Source organism: Hemibagrus wyckioides, linkage group LG07, assembly GCF_019097595.1.
Source record: "Hemibagrus wyckioides isolate EC202008001 linkage group LG07, SWU_Hwy_1.0, whole genome shotgun sequence".
Taxonomy (NCBI): domain Eukaryota; kingdom Metazoa; phylum Chordata; class Actinopteri; order Siluriformes; family Bagridae; genus Hemibagrus; species Hemibagrus wyckioides.
The window spans coordinates 28,707,401-28,723,730 of record NC_080716.1 but is presented as its reverse complement, the minus strand read 5'-3'; the positions used below and the strand labels follow the sequence as shown (position 1 = coordinate 28,723,730).

General features: G+C 39.6%; 2 protein-coding genes across 3 annotated transcripts; both read right to left on the bottom strand.

Annotated features, from left to right (window-relative positions):
* Positions 1-566: 566 nt before the first annotated feature.
* Positions 567-11,688, bottom strand: LOC131356548 (zinc finger protein 124-like). 2 transcript variants are annotated; one of them, XM_058395643.1, is made up of 9 exons: positions 10,722-11,688; positions 9,225-9,437; positions 8,319-8,394; positions 8,130-8,172; positions 6,947-7,172; positions 4,959-5,034; positions 4,805-4,847; positions 2,263-2,488; positions 568-2,048 (listed from the first exon to the last, which is right to left on the bottom strand). In XM_058395643.1, the coding sequence occupies exons 1-9, from the start codon at positions 11,010-11,012 to the stop codon at positions 1,005-1,007; spliced, it is 2,238 nt and encodes a 745-aa protein (XP_058251626.1). In that variant the 5' UTR covers positions 11,013-11,688; the 3' UTR covers positions 568-1,004. The 2 variants fall into 2 exon arrangements, with proteins under 2 accessions (XP_058251627.1, XP_058251626.1); XM_058395644.1 differs by lacking the exons at positions 2,263-2,488; positions 4,805-4,847; positions 4,959-5,034 and having other exon boundaries at positions 567-2,048; positions 10,722-11,687.
* An 891-nt stretch (positions 11,689-12,579) lies between these two features.
* Positions 12,580-16,154, bottom strand: LOC131356549 (zinc finger protein 436-like). Its single transcript, XM_058395646.1, has 5 exons — positions 15,713-16,154; positions 14,598-14,673; positions 14,466-14,508; positions 14,138-14,339; positions 12,580-13,996 (listed from the first exon to the last, which is right to left on the bottom strand). Exons 1-5 carry the CDS (start codon positions 16,049-16,051, stop codon positions 12,905-12,907), a joined length of 1,752 nt encoding a protein of 583 aa, XP_058251629.1. The 5' UTR covers positions 16,052-16,154; the 3' UTR covers positions 12,580-12,904.
* Between the last annotated feature and the right edge of the window lie 176 nt (positions 16,155-16,330).

Sequence of the window (16,330 nt, the reverse complement as noted above, 5' to 3'; positions counted from 1 at the left end):
GTATTGTTATATGTTGTATGTACATATTTAAAAAAAAATAAAATAAAACACCTCAGTTTTTAGGCTAATGGTATCCTGAGTCTGTGACCTATTGAACCAGTGTTAATGTTTTCACTGATAGAGACTTTAAAGCACTTTTGTACATCATTCTGGGTAAGAGTGTCTACCAAATGCCATAAATGTAAATGTAACCATGTCTTCATGGAGCTCTGTGCTTTGTGCAACAGGGGCATTGTCATGCTTGACACAGTTCGGGTCTCTTAATTCCAATGACAGGAAATTGCAATGCTACAGCTTGCAGAGACATCCTACATAATTGTGAGCTTCAAAATTTCTGGACACAGTGTGAGGTTGTACCACTGTGGTGTAATGGGTGTGATGGTCAGGTGTCCATAAACATTTGACCACATAGTGTAGATTTGTTTGTATGTTGTGCAAATTGACAAAAATAAAAATAACAATAATAATAAGGAACATTTCTGTTTCTACTTTGACTAGGACCATGATATCGAACTGTACTGGAGACAGGGTTTATTTAATTCACAAGCTGTTTTATTTCACACAAAACACATTCATTACTCCCATATTAGAGGTTAGAGGTCAGGCAGAAGTGGGTGGTTAACCAGTAGGCTATCATTTAAAAAAACTGGGGCAAGCAGTGCAAAAATCTCCTCTCAACCTTATTAATGAAAAATAGTCATATTTATGTTAACACAGCTTTAATGTGGTTTTCTTAAACAACTTCAAACATGTTTAAGTGAAATCATTAAGCAAGAAAAATACATTTTCCCAACATTGGTTCTGTAATTTGTGTTTATTGTGCAGGCACAGGAGAGACAGCACAGTCTGTATTATACAAAGACTCAGTCAATTTAGTAAAGTAAAGGATTATTTATTATGCACTGCATATCTGCATCCTCAAAGCAATACTGTTTACAATGTGAATAGACTTTTTATATAAATATCTCCTTATTCTAGATCATTCGTCGTTCCCTCTTTCTGAGTCAAACCCGTGAGTCATGGTGTCGTCGCTTGTGGTTTTTCAGGCTGACGTTGTGACTGAACGACTCTCCGCACTGCTCACACCTGAAAGGTTTCTCTCCGGTGTGGACACGCATGTGAGAAGTGAGGTTTTCCATTTGGTTAAAGGAACGCTCACACACTTGGCATTTGAAAGGCTTTTCTCCAGAATGGATGAGTTCATGCCTCCTCAGCCGGTTAATATCATTAAAGCCTTTCCCGCAGACATCACACACGTATTTATATGGCCCTCGGTGGGATGTGATAACGTGTTTATTGCGTTTGTGAATACTGCTAAACTTCTCTGGACAATGTGGACAGCTGTACGGTTGATTTGATTTAGGATGAGTCTGTTCATGTTCCAGTTTTGCAGATCTGGTTTTGAAGACCTTTAGACAGTATTTACACGGATGGTCGTAATCCGAATGGAGCTGCGTGCGGTGCAACTTCAAGCCGGCTTCGGTGAGGAATCTTTTCCCGCACTCTGGACAGACGACGAATTTAGACTTGTGTTCACATTCATGTTTTTTTAAACCTCTGGATTCAGGATCTGCTACGGCAAACTTACCACAATCCTGACACAGATTATAGACCGGTTTGGATCCATGTTCTTGTTCAGCATGTTTCTGAAAACTGGCCATGTCATCGAACCGAACAGGAAGCGTTTCAATATGATGTGTTTGAATATCATCACCTGCACTGCACTGAGCACAGCAGAAGACTTTCTTGTGTCGATGGACAGAACAGGAGAGCGAGGCCTCGGTCTCACATTGTGTACACCACACTACAAGTTTACCCTGACCGTCCTCCTTTAAAACTGTGAACATGTCTTCATCCATGGACAATTCAGAGTCTGTGAGCTCTTCACTTAAAGACGGCTCCCACTCTGAATCTGAAGTTTTACGTTTTCTCTTTCTTTTCTTTTTCATTTTCTCTCCTTTGACGTCACTATGTAAATATGAGCCATCCTTTTTGATAAACACCTGCTCACTGCACTCGTTATTGGATGACACAATCTGAACCACAACCTGCAAGGATACAGAAAGCGTATGTTAATAACACTTGGGATAATATGAAAGAAAACTTCACTCTGTTTTCAATTTTAACAGCCTTCAATATAATTTCTTCTATGAAAAGATAACACAAAGCCCTTTCTCTTTCTAATGTGTGATTGTGTATGAGGAAGGCCGAATACTACTACACATACTGCTGTAAAGTGTAGCTGACTGCATGAACACACACCTCCTCAACTTCTTCATGTTCTGTCTCAGTATGAAAGCTCTGTGTAGGTTCGGCTGAATGCGGGTGACTCCTCCAGTCTCTGTGGAAGCTGCAGCTCTGGCAGTCCTGCGTGACTGAAAACAGCCTCTCGCTGCCCTTGATGGTAATACAGCACTCTTTCTGACAAAGCCAGCAGAACTGGAAGAGCTCCAGCAGACAGTGTGTGTTCACCATCACTTCACTGCTCCTGGAAAAAAAATAAGGACAGATTTTCTTAATCACTCCTGTTTCAGTACCTTGCATAGGTTCTCATTCTCAGATTTTGTAGAGGTACATCCTGGAACTGCAGCAGCCTTGATTAGGATTATACATCATGAATATACAAAATAGTCTATACTATAAATTGAGCAGAAAATCAATGGATGCAAATTAAACCCTTACGTTAGACCTCATGCAATTGGTTTCCAGCAGAAGTCATGAGTTTGGGTTGAATGGAGTCAATACGTGTAGATTTTAAGGGCCACAGGATACATAAATACAGTTATTTCTGGAATGTGCTAAAAGATGATGGAGTCTAAACAACCTGAGTGAACAGGATCCAGCAAAGTTCTGAAAAAAAGTATTAATCATGGCTTGGGATATAGAAAAAGGAGTCATAAACTTTAAAGACAGAGCAACATTATAAATGTTTAAAAAATAAATACAGATTGTTGCAGACCAGTGGCTCTGTCTAGAGGAAGCTATCCACTAAAGTTCAGTGTTTAGAAAAAAAGGGCAATAGTCAGAGAGGCAAACAAGAGGCCAAGGGTAGCTCTGAAGAAGCTGGAATTCTCGACAGCTTAGATGTGAAAATGTGTTCACCAGAGCGGTCATTGCCCAGATACTCCATAATGTTTGTCATCATGGAAGAGTTATAAGAACTTAAACAACGTCATGATAGAAACACAACACTGCTAAGCAAGTAGACATCAGAATCCTAGCAGTAAAGCTTAATTTTTGTTTAATATACATACATACATATACACATATATATATATATATATATACACATACATACATTATATATATATATATATACACACATACACTATATTGCCAAAAGTATTCGCTCACCTGCCTTGACTCGCACATGAACTTAAGTGACATCCCATTCCTAATCCATAGGGTTCAATATGACGTCGGTCCACCCTTTGCAGCTATAACAGCTTCAACTCTTCTGGGAAGGCTGTCCACAAGGTTTAGGAGTGTGTTTATGGGAATTTTTGACCATTCTTCCAGAAGCGCATTTGTGAGGTCACACACTGATGTTGGACGAGAAGGCCTGGCTCTCAGTCTCTGCTCTAATTCATCCCAAAGGTGTTCTATCGGGTTGAGGTCAGGACTCTGTGCAGGCCAGTCAAGTTCCTCCACACCAGACTCTGTCATCCATGTCTTTATGGACCTTGCTTTGTGCACTGGTGCACAGTCATGTTGGAAGAGGAAGGGGCCAGCTCCAAACTGTTCCCACAAAGTTGGGAGCATGGAATTGTCCAAAATGTCTTGGTATGCTGAAGCATTCAGAGTTCCTTTCACTGGAACTAAGGGGCCAAGCCCAGCTCCTGAAAAACAACCCCACACCATAATCCCCCCTCCACCAAACTTTACACTTGGCACAATGCAGTCAGACAAGTACCGTTCTCCTGGCAACCGCCAAACCCAGACTCGTCCATCAGATTGCCAGATGGAGAAGCTCGATTCGTCACTCCAGAGAACGCGTCTCCACTGCTCTAGAGTCCAGTGGCGGCGTGCTTTACACCACTGGATCCGACGCTTTGCATTGCACTTGGTGATGTATGGCTTGGATGCAGCAGCTCGGCCATGGAAACCCATTCCATGAAGTTCTCTGCGCACTGTTCTTGAGCTAATCTGAAGGCCACATGAAGTTTGGAGGTCTGTAGCGATTGACTCTGCAGAAAGTTGGCGACCTCTTCGCACTATGCGCCTCAGCATCCGCTGACCCCGCTCCGTCAGTTTACGTGGCCTACCACTTCGTGGCTGAGTTGCTGTCGTTCCCAAACACTTCCACGTTCTTATAATACAGCTGACAGTTGACTGTGGAATATTTAGGAGCGAGGAAATTTCACGACTGGATTTGTTGCACAGGTGGCATCCTATCACAGTTCCACGCTGGAATTCACTGAGCTCCTGAGAGCGACCCATTCTTTCACAAATGTTTGTAAAAACAGTCTGCATGCCTAGGTGCTTGATTTTATACACCTGTGGATGGAAGTGATTGGAACACCTGATTCTGATTATTTGGATGGGTGAGCGAATACTTTTGGCAATATAGTGTATATATATAGTGGTGGTGGTATTATAAATGTTGACATCAAGAAACTGGTCTGGACCTAGAAGAAATCTTCAATTTCTGCCCCAGACGGGTGAATACAAACACAACCAACAAATATCTGCCATTTTTTACTTATTTGTTTCACAATAAAAACATATGCAGTGAAATAACATATACTATTCATTTTTGTTTAAAACCAAGAGACAAAAAAAAAAGATGGCATATGTCCCTTACCTAAAAATGTTACATCCTTGAGGAGTCTGAAGACTCTTGACCGCTGTATGGATTTAAATAAATAAATAAACAAACAAATAAATAAATAAATAAATAAATAAATAAAATGAGTTCAAGCAAAATCCTAGCATGAATAATTAGAAGTTCCTCCTACCTTTAAGCCATGAGCTCTCTTCCACCTCAGAACATGTTCTGACTGACGTAGGTGCATTTTCTTTTTCAGAAGGCACCTTTAAAATCAAAAACAAGTTATCAGCAAGTCTGATCCTGAATAAATTTATACTACCATGTCTGAACAAGCTGTGAAGTATTGCCAGGGGATCCATCCTTCCTTCCTTCTAGTTTATTATAGCGCAACAAATTCTTCTGTTCATTAAAGAGTTCATATAGTCATTAGGCTAACTGACTGAGTATTTATCCAAATACAGAAGCTCTAAAGCAAATAGGTTCATTAATAATGTCAGTATGGGCTTAATGCATTCAGTCTGAGAAGATGTCAGAAAAAAATCTATGCCTACAATAAATAAACACAATTTTTTTATTGTAGGCATTAAAATAATGAGCCTAATATTTGCATAGTTGGATTTTGCTTGGGTTGACTGTAAATGTAGTTTACAGTTATGTTTTCTACACATTTTTCAGCTTTTCTAGATATATATAGTTACATTCTGTTTTCATTTCATAAAATCTATCCTTATTCATTTTGTGTTCTATTTTTAAAACATGGACTTTCAAAAACACCTTTAACCTCATGTTGTACTGTGTATGCTTGTGTACATGACAAAATTGTTTGTTTGTTTTGTGAATTTATTATTATTACTACTTTTATTTTTCTGTATTTATATAGTTTTCTTTATCTTTCTGCTTCATATTTGCACATTTTTCTTCTTTTGATGCTGCTGCAACGTGGAAATTACCCCACTGTGGGACGAATAAAGGTGCATCTTATCTTAAATAAAATTTGGGATTAACAAAATTATCCATCAACAGAACAAGATTATATCAAGCTTAAAATGGATACAGAAAAATGTCCAGGACTAGGCATTATTAAGCTTATATTTGGTGCGTTTGTTACCTTGTAAAAGAGATAATAGATAAATTTGACTATATTTGAGATATTTTTCACATGCTAAGATGTTATTGCTATTGCATGCTAAGATGCAGTGCAATCTCCTGTTATATACAGATAGACAGATACAGTGTTATGGACACCAGTATGATATCCATAGCACTAAGAGACTAAAGCTCTGAAACAACCATTTAGATAGTTGTATTGTAAAGCAAGGACAATAAAATTAAAATTGGATTTTAAAAACGGCGGGTATTCGCCACTTGATGGCGTCAGAATACTGCACCAGAATTTATTACTTCTGTAATATCAACATCAGGTTTTAATCTGAAACATTTCTATGTAGAGAATAATCCTGGGTGGAGACTATTGTGTGACCTAGGTTAACGTGTTTCTAAAATAAACTGACCGAAACAAAAGTAACCAGTTGATGTATGAGGTGGAAAAGCTACAAGTTTACCTCAGGATGACTTTTATTTTGAATCTGAGAGGGTCTTCTGCCTGGCTTTCGTCTTGTCTTAAAAATAGTCTCTAGGTTCTTTAAAACCTTTTTTGGTGGAAATCGCAATAATTCTGCCTTTAAATCCTTCTCATAATCGTCAGGTCTGAAGTGCTGGCTGCACGCTCATAAATAGGCGTATTTATTCTCTGTATTATTTTACAACCTCCCCAATAGCCGCTAACCATTTACTACAAAGCTCCAAGTCTTTTTTAGGGAAACGGTGAAAAACGACACCTTTAACTTTCCCTTGTTTCTGTTTTCTACAGCCGGGGACACTGCATCTCCACCACATGCTTCAGATAAACACATAGAACAGCAGGTTTTCCCCACACTCACTCAGGGTTGCCAAGTCCATCAAAAGCAAGTCTACAAAGTCTTTTCTTTCCTGCTATACATTATTTTTAAGAACTGTAACATGGTGAAAACTTCACCCTGCTGTCTTGAATATAATTTCTTCTATGAAAAGATAACACAAAGCCCTTTCTCTTTCTAATGTGTGATTGTGTTTGAGGAAGGCCGAATACTACTACACATACTGCTGTAAAGTGTAGCTGACTGCATGAACACACACCTCCTCAACTTCTTCATGTTCTGTCTCAGTATGAAAGGTCTGTGTAGGTTCGGCTGAACGCGGGTGACTCCTCCAGTCTCTGTGGTAGCTGCAGCTCTGGCAGTCCTGCGTGACTGAAAACAGCCTCTCGCTGCCCTTGATGGTAATACAGCACTCTTTCTGACAAAGCCAGCAGAACTGGAAGAGCTCCAGCAGACAGTGTGTGTTCACCATCACTTCACTGCTCCTGGAAAAAAAATAAGGACAGATTTTCTTAATCACTCCTGTTTCAGTACCTTGCATAGGTTCTCATTCTCAGATTTTGTAGAGGTACATCCTGGAACTGCAGCAGCCTTGATTAGGATTATACATCATGAATATACAAAATAGTCTATACTATAAATTGAGCAGAAAATCAATGGTTGCAAATTAAACCCTTACGTTAGACCTCATGCAATCGGTTTCCATCAGAAGTCATGAGTTTGGGTTGAATGGAGTCAATACGTGTAGATTTTAAGGGCCACAGGATACATAAATACAGTTATTTCTGGAATGTGCTAAAAGATGATGGAGTCTAAACAACCTGAGTGAACAGGATCCAGCAAAGTTCTGAAAAAAAGTATTAATCATGGCTTGGGATATAGAAAAAGGAGTCATAAACTTTAAAGACAGAGCAACATTATATATATTTACAAAAAGAAATAAAATGACCAGAATGTGGAAGACCAGTGACTCTGTCTACAGAAGGCTATCCACCAAAGTTCAGTGATTAGATAAAAAGGGCAATAGTCAGAAAGGCAAACAAGAGGCCAAGGGTAGTTGATGGTCATTGCCCAGATACTCCATAATGTTTGTCCTCATGGAAGAGTCATAAGAACTAAAACAAAGTTATGGCAGAAACACAACACTACACAACGTTTGTTTAGATTCAAGGATGGATGACTCCTCCAGTCTCTGCAGTGAAGCATGATGGTGGTTGTATAAATGTTGACATCAGCAGGTGCTAGCAAACTGGTCAGGACCTAGAAGAAATCTTTGATTTCTGCCCCAAACGGGTGAATACAAAATACAACCACAACTAACAAATGTCTGCCATTTCTTACTTATTTGTGTCACAATAAAAAATATATGCAGTGAAATAACACATACTATTCATTTTTGTTTAAAATCAAGAGACGAAAAAAAGATAGCACATGTCCCTTACCTAAAAATGTTACATCCTTGAGGAGTCTGAAGACTCTTGACCGCTGTAGGGATTAATTAATAAATAAATAAATAAATAAATAAATAAATAAATAAATAAATAAATAAATTAGTAATAAAAAAATTAATCCATGAGTACTTAGTGACTTTAAGCAAAATCCTAGCATGAATAATTAGAAGTTCCTCCTACCTTTAAGCCATGAGCTCTCTTCCAACTCAGAACATGTTCTGACTGAAGTAGGTGCATTTTCTTTTTCAGAAGACATCTTTAAAACCAAAAACGTTAAGTTATCAGCAAGTCTGATACTGAATAAATTCATACTACCAAGTCCCAAAAAAGCTGTTAAGTATTGCTAAGGGATCCTTTTATTCATTTATTCCTTTAGTATATTATAGCACACCAAATTGTTAAGTTCATTAATGAGTTCATATAGTTATTAGGTTAACTGACCGAAACCTTTTTTTGGTGGACATCCCAATAATTGCGCCTTTAAATGAGAAGTTCACTTCCAGAACAAAAATCTACAAATAATTTCCTCACTCCCTTGTCATCCAAGTCTTTCTTTCTTCAGTCATAAAGAAATTATGTTTTTCAGGATTTTTCTCCATATGGTGGACTTCTACAGTGCCCGCAAGTTTGACTTTCCAAAATCCAGTTTAAATGCAGCTTCAAAGAGCTCTAAATGATCCCAGCTGAGTAAGAAGGGTCTTATCTAGCCAAATGATGGGTCATTTTCTTAGAAAATGACCACAAAAGCTCATCTAGCACTAGCTCTCGGATGCGTGTCCGCGACACTACGTAATCACGTCGAGAGGTTACACGTGACGTAGGCAAAACTACAAACCCAGTGTTTACAAAGCGAACGTGCAAAGACCAAGGAAGAGCAAATAAGTCAAAAGGTTACAACAATGTCGGATGATTCGGATATCATAGGAGAAAATGATTTCTCCATACCCTACCTTTTTACAATTAAACTGTGCAGTTTTCAGAAAAAATCAAAATACAACATTAACATGGTAATTCCATTTCTGATGAACAACACAAAAAGCACAATTTGTCACAGTTGTTTAGCTGCTCAGAAATGTTGGTACTTACAGAGTTGTGGGAGCGTATTACAGGGAAAGCATAATAATACATCCCACGTGTGGATGATTCGGTCCGGTTTTGCTCAGTTTCTGGACTTTTGATCAGTAAACAAAGTATAGGATGTTTATCTGTTAACTGTGTTGACGTCGTTCCTCTACCAGAGTCCTTTTGTTGTCCTGGTGTTTGCGTTGCTAGGGACTCTTGGTTTTCATTAGATGAATTCTTAAGAGTTAACAAAAAAAAACATTACAGTTTAATAAGTTTCTAATAACAGGAATATATTAGTAATAAACATACACTCAAACATTGACAAGATAACACAATAGACTCTATGCACAACTACGTCTGTGTTTTTTACCTATCATTTCAATGAGAGCTATCAGCATGGCACTTTACACTGGCTGCTTGCAAGAACTTCCACGGATTACAGCGAACGATGTCAATCGAATTGTAAGATTAGCATGGGTCACTCCTTTAAGTAAAAAGGAGAAGGGCTTCAGATTGTATGTTTCAAGTGATAGCAACCACTGTGAAGGTACGTATTCTCAAGCTAATGTTAGCTAGTTTAGTTTGTGACAGTGCATACTCTTATACACTAGTGTTTCGTGTTCTGTTTTTTTAAACCTTTTTAAAGTCTTCTGTTTTTATAGTGTCACTAATGTTACTATGTTAATACGATCTGTCTGACCCTTTAAAGCTATAAATGTCATATTTTTTTCAGTTTCTGAAAAGGATCAAGTGACAGGAGAGATCAGCTTAAGGGAGACTTGTTTCAGATCTATGAGGAAGACAGAAGCCACAAAGCCACAACGTTGTATCATATATATTTACATGTTTACAGAAACTCTATCAAAGTTATTTATTTACAGAAACACTGTATCAAAGTTATTTATATTTACATGTTTACAGAAGTACTGTATCAAAGCTATTTATTTACAGACACATTATTAAAATGTTTGAGGACATGTCACATAACGGGACACAGCAACAAATGAAGCTTGAAGCTTCTTGAACTCATTAATAAAACGTTTTGATTTAATATCCATCCATCCATTTTCTATATCTACTTTATTCCTAATTAGGGTCACGGGGATCTGCCGAAGCCTATCCCAGCGTACATTGGGTGAAAGGCAGGGGTACATCCTGGACAGGTCACCAGTCCATCTCAGGGCCTCATAAATAGACAGACAACCACACACACACTTATTCATATGGGCAATTTAGAATTACCAATCAACCTAATGTACATGTTTTTGGACTGGGGGAGGAAACCGGAGTACCCGGAGTAAACCCACGCAGGCACGGGGAGAACATGCAAACTCCACACAGAATGACCCCTGCCTGTTCGAACCCAGGACCTTCTTGCTGTGGTACTGAAATGTTATGTTACTACAGTTAATATGTATATATAATACGCTAAACCGGGAAGCTCGCGTACAACTGAGACACGTAGGCAGTGGGTCGTGCAGAGAGTCCATTCATGTGTTGAATACAATAAAAACATACCTTGGCTCGTTGTAAAAACGCTATGGGCACAGATGATGATCTCAGCAGACGAAGCTTCCCTTCCTCAGAGGGATGATAATCATCGTCGACAAAATGTTCACTGCACACTCTTTTCTGCTGCAGAGAGGCTGCGGGAGTGTTGATGTCCATGTTCAGAGCCAGCAACCACTGCTTCAGTCGATCAGGATTTTTGGAAGGAAATTTGTGAGAAGTCAACATATCTCCTCTCGGACGTAATCTTTTCGCTTTGAAACGATTCTCACACCGAGGGTAGGCACACGAGCGGACCATATTAAAGGGAAAATGTGATTCAAAGTTACATATCGTTGTGTCACAAATTCAGAGCCCTCCTCCTCCACGCTCTCAAACACTGGGGCTGTATTTCCGCGTGACCTTCCGACGTGATTACGTAGCGTCGGGGACGCGCATCCCCAGAACTGGTGCTAGACGGGCTTTTGTGGGTTAAAAAGTATCCGGTTTGCTATTTTTTTTTCCTAAGTAAATGACCGATCCTTTGGCTGGATAAGACTCCTTTTCCTCAGCTGGGATCGTTTAGAGCTCTTTGAAGCTGCATTTGGGAAGATAAGACTCGGAGGCACCGTAGAAGTCCACTACAATAGAGAAAAATCCTGAAATGTTTTCCTCAAAAATCATCATTTCTTTACGACTGAAGAAAAAAAAAGATATGAACATCTGGGATGAGAAAATTAATTGTAATTTTTTTGTTCTGGAAGTGAACTTCTCCTCTCATAGTCGTCAGGTCTGAAGTGCTGGCTGCACACTCGGAAATAGGCGTGTTATTTTTTTTCCTCCGTTTTATTTACAACCTTCGCTAACCATTTACTACAAAGACTTTTTCAGGGGAAAATGGTGAAAATGACGCCTTTAACTTTCCCTTGTTTCTGTTTTCCACAGCCGGGGACACTGCATCTCCACCACATGCTTCAGATAATCTCCTAGAACTGCAGGTTTCCCCCCACACACACACTTACTTCCAGGCAGGGTTGCCAAATCCATTAAAAACAAACCCTCAAGTCTCCAAAGTCTTTGCTTTTCTGCTATACAATATTTTTAAGAACTGTAACATGGTGGAATTCACGTTCTACAGTTTCCCCCCCACATATTTGACCCTTTCAAAGCACAGATTTTATATCAATTGATTAATGTACATCAGAGGGACAGCTCATGTTGGACGTTTGGGGGACGAAGTTAGGGAGGACAGATTACGATGGTTTGGACATGTTCAGAGGAGGGAGAATTAGTATATTGGTAAGAGAATGTTGGACATGGAGCTGCCAGGCAGGAGGCAAAGAGGAGGTATATGGATGTAATAAATGAGGATATGAAGCTCGATGTATTAATTTGTTAGATGTGATCAGATGTCCTCATACTTTTGGATAGGTATTGGGTTCCCCAACAGTCTCTGTACATAGTGGAAATGACCTTTTTTGTTAAATGGCTTCCAAAAATGTTTTACATACTTTGCTTATATTATATATTCTGCATATATTCACAAAGCCTTTAAGAATGACACTGATAAAATAATTCCATAGTGCACCAAGAAAAGTAAGAATATAAAGATCATTTACAGGAAGTGCAATTACATATCAGGAAGAAATGACCATGTGTGTTTACAAAGAAACTGCAATAATTTAGAGGATGTTAAAGTGTTAATTTCCCCTATCTTGAAGACCCCCCCCCCCCGATTGGTTAATTGCAAGCTTTTTAAGGACGGTCATTCCTGATGTCTGCAGTGACGGTTGTTACCCATAAACACCTCTATGCAGTCAAATGTAAAACCATACAAATAACGATGTGACTAGTTTCTAGAGTAAATAAAATAGATAATGTAAAGTAATTGTGCTTATTGTTCGATTTATTTAAGTGCCAGCTTTACAAAGACATTGTAGTTGTCTTCAATTATAAACATTTTGTCATGATGGTACATGGTCCAGGCTCTATGAATATCATTAAGTCAGTACAGAATGTCTCACATGGTCTGCTGATGAGAAAAATCAGACTGATCTGCAGTGTCTTCCGCAAGATATTGTTCCTGTTTGGACTAATAGAAGTTAAGTGAAGAACACTGGACCGTTTCTCCATTGATGCCCGAGCCGTTGCATGTCTCTACATTAAGGCAATCAGAGCTTTACTATGGAGCACCCACTGCTGCATTCATCACCTTATTTATTTTCGACATCATTTAGCACATCTTGCTCCTGAGTCAAACCCGTGTCATGGTGTCGCTGCTTGTGGTTCTTTAGGCTGATGTTGTGACTGAACGACTCTCCGCATTGCTCACATGCGAAAGGTTTCTCTCCGGTGTGGACACGCATGTGAGCACCAAGATTTTCCATTCGGTTAAAGGAGCGCTCACACACTTGGCATTTAAAAGGTTTTTCTCCAGAATGGATGAGCTTATGTCTCCTTAGCCTGTTAATATCCCTGAAGCCTTTCTCACAAACGTCACACACATATTTATGTGGCCCTCTGTGGGACTTAACGTGGTTATTGCGTTTATGAATGTTGTCAAATTTCTCTGGGCAATCTGGACAGCTGTACGGTTGATTTTCTTTAGGGTGAGTCTGCTCATGTTCCAGTTTCGTTGACCTGGTTTTGAAGACCTTAAGACAGTATTTACATGGGTGATCGTAATCAGAATGGAGCTGAGTGTAGTGAGTCTTCAGGCCGCCTTCAGTGAGGAACCTTCTCCCGCACTCTGGACAGACGATGAATTTGATTTTATGCTCACATACATGCTCTTTTTTTGCTATGACAAACTTACCACAATCCTGACACAGATTATAGAACGGTTTGGATCCATGCTCCTGTTCAGCATGTTTCTGAAAACTGGCCATGTCATCGAACCGAACAGGAAGCGTTTCAATATGATGTGTTTGAATATCACCACCTGCACTGCACTGAGCACAGCAGAAGACTTTCTTGTGTCGATGGACAGAACAGGAGAGTGAGGCCTCGGTCTCACATTGTGTACACCACACTACAAGTTTACCCTGACCGTCCTTCTTTAAAGCTGTGAACATGTCTTCATCCATGGATACATCGGAGTCTGTGAGCTCTTCGTCTAAATGCAGTTCCTGTTCATCTGAACTGTCTTTCATTTTATACCTCTTTCTTTTCTTTTTCACTTCCTCCTCCTGCAGGCTCGTGTCTTCATCATCACTAGAAAAGTATGAGCCATCTTCTTCAGTGAGCACATGTTCATGGCTCGGCTCACTGCACTCGTTACCTGAAGACCCAGTCTGTTCCACAACCTGCAGGATAGAAAGAAGTTTTCATCAACAAAAATGGATGTTTTAGTTCTTGAGCTTATGGTGCGATACCGATACTTAATGTCATATAGAATAGCATATTACATAAACAAACCCCTCTTCATGCGTCTATGCATATTGTACCTCAGCATGAAAGGCCTGTGTAGGTTCAGCTAAAGGAGGGTGACTCCTCCAGTCTTTGTGGTAGCTGCAGCTCTGGCAATCCTGTTTGACCGAAAAGAGCTTCTCATTGCCCTCGATGGTAATACAGCACTCTTTATGACAAAGCCAGCAGAACTGGAAGAGCTCCAGCAGACACTGTGTGTTCACCAGCACCTCACGACTCCTGGGAAAAAAAAAGGCTTGTTTATTGTCTATTATGTATTTGGAATACTGTTAAAAATCACATACAAATACACAAGACATTTCCAATAAATGCAGAGCAGATCTTGAGATGAAATGGGTTGCTTACTTAAAAATGTTAGATCCTTGAGGAGTCTGAAGGCTCCTAATAGCTGTGGGGAAAGAACTGAATATTCAAACCACCCAGTTCATGCAAAGTATGTAATAAACTCAGTTTACTGCTTTGAACTCAAGCCTCTACCTTTAAGCCATGACATTTCTTCCACCTCAGAACATGTCGAGAGAAGAGCAGGTGCATTTTCCTTTTCAGAAGACACCTATCAAGAAAAAATAGAAACATAAAAAAAAAATAGAACATCACACCCATATACGTGTTTGAATCTCAGTCCAAATGTGTTATTTCTTTGGTGTTTAGAATAAGCTTGATTATTCCGGAGAGGCTTTTCCCATTGGGATTTGTGTTAGGCACTGATGATTCCAGTTCATCCCAGAGGTGTTCAGATTCTGTGCAGGACACTGGAGTTTTTTCCCACTCCAGCCATGAACAAGCATGTCTTCACAGAGTACGCTTTGTGCACAGGAATATTTTCATGCTGGAACAACTTTGGGTCACTTAGTTCCAGTAAATGGAAACTACAGCATACAAAACCATTCTACACAATCATATGCTTCCAATTGTGCAGAACCAGCACATACAGGTACCCACATACTTTTGACCATATAGTGTTGTTTCAGTTGCTCCCGGTTTTGGGGTGGCCACAGCGGATTGTTTGGTCTGCATGTTTCAGTTTTTGGCACAGGTTTTACGCCGGATGCCCTTCTTGACGCAACCCTCCCATTTCTCCTGGCTTTTGGAGTTAACTCTTCAGTGGCTGGGTTTAGCACCCTCCCAGGAATCGAACCCAGGCCATGGCAATGAGGGAACGGGATCCTTCCGCTGGACCACCAGGAGCATTGGCCATATAGTGTATTTTCAGATATTGTTCCTAGTACACATTTGTACACAACACTGCTGTTTTTGAACTGCTAAACAAACTCACACAGCTCTTTTCTCATTATGTCATGGTTACTGTTACAGGTAAACTTCATAGTTAAAGCTTTGTGGACGTAAGAATCCTGCGTGATTTTACCTACTATAACATTAGTGTGCAATTTGAACCATTATTGCTATAGAAATAATGCAGGTTGTCCATTATTATTGATTTAATAGTAATTTAAGGTTTCTTTGCTCCATATAGTGTAGTTATACTATTCCCTGAATAAACTGAGCTCAATAAAAATAAACAACTCGTCTGAGTATTTACTGTATATAGAAATAACAAGGACTCTATAGTGTAAAAAACACAACAGGTTTACCTCAGGATGACTTTTATTTTGAAGCCGAGGGGGTCTTCTGCCTGGCTTTCGTTTTGTCTGGAATATAGACGGAATTGCAGTTTTCTTTAAAATCTTTTTCGGTGGACATCCCAATAATTCCGCCTTTAAATCCCTCTCATAATCATCAGGTGTGAAGTGCTGGCTGCACACTCGTAAAGACGCGTATTTCTTCTCGGATTTATTCTCATCCCTGCCGATAGCCGATAGCCATTTACTGCAAAGCTCCAGGTCTTTTTCAGGGAAACGGTGAATGACCACGCCGTTAGCTTTGGCCTGATTGCGTTTCCCACAGCCTCGGACACTGCACCTCCACGACATGATTCAGCTTAACTGTGGTTCAGCTTTAAAGCTGACTAAAAGCTGGTGTTTCTTTCTCCACGTTAAAGCTTGCTTCGATGTTTTCTTCTTCCTTGTGCTGGTAGAAAACATCATGATCACTGCCCTCTACTGTAAAGGTGCCTTCACGCTGGTACCAGATGTCAAACCTTTACCCCTTTAAACATGCAGTAGTCAGTATTTCTCGGTCAGTATTATAGAAATAATAATGTAGGAATGATACAAAATAAACATCAGTTTAAGCCACAGCACATATATTAT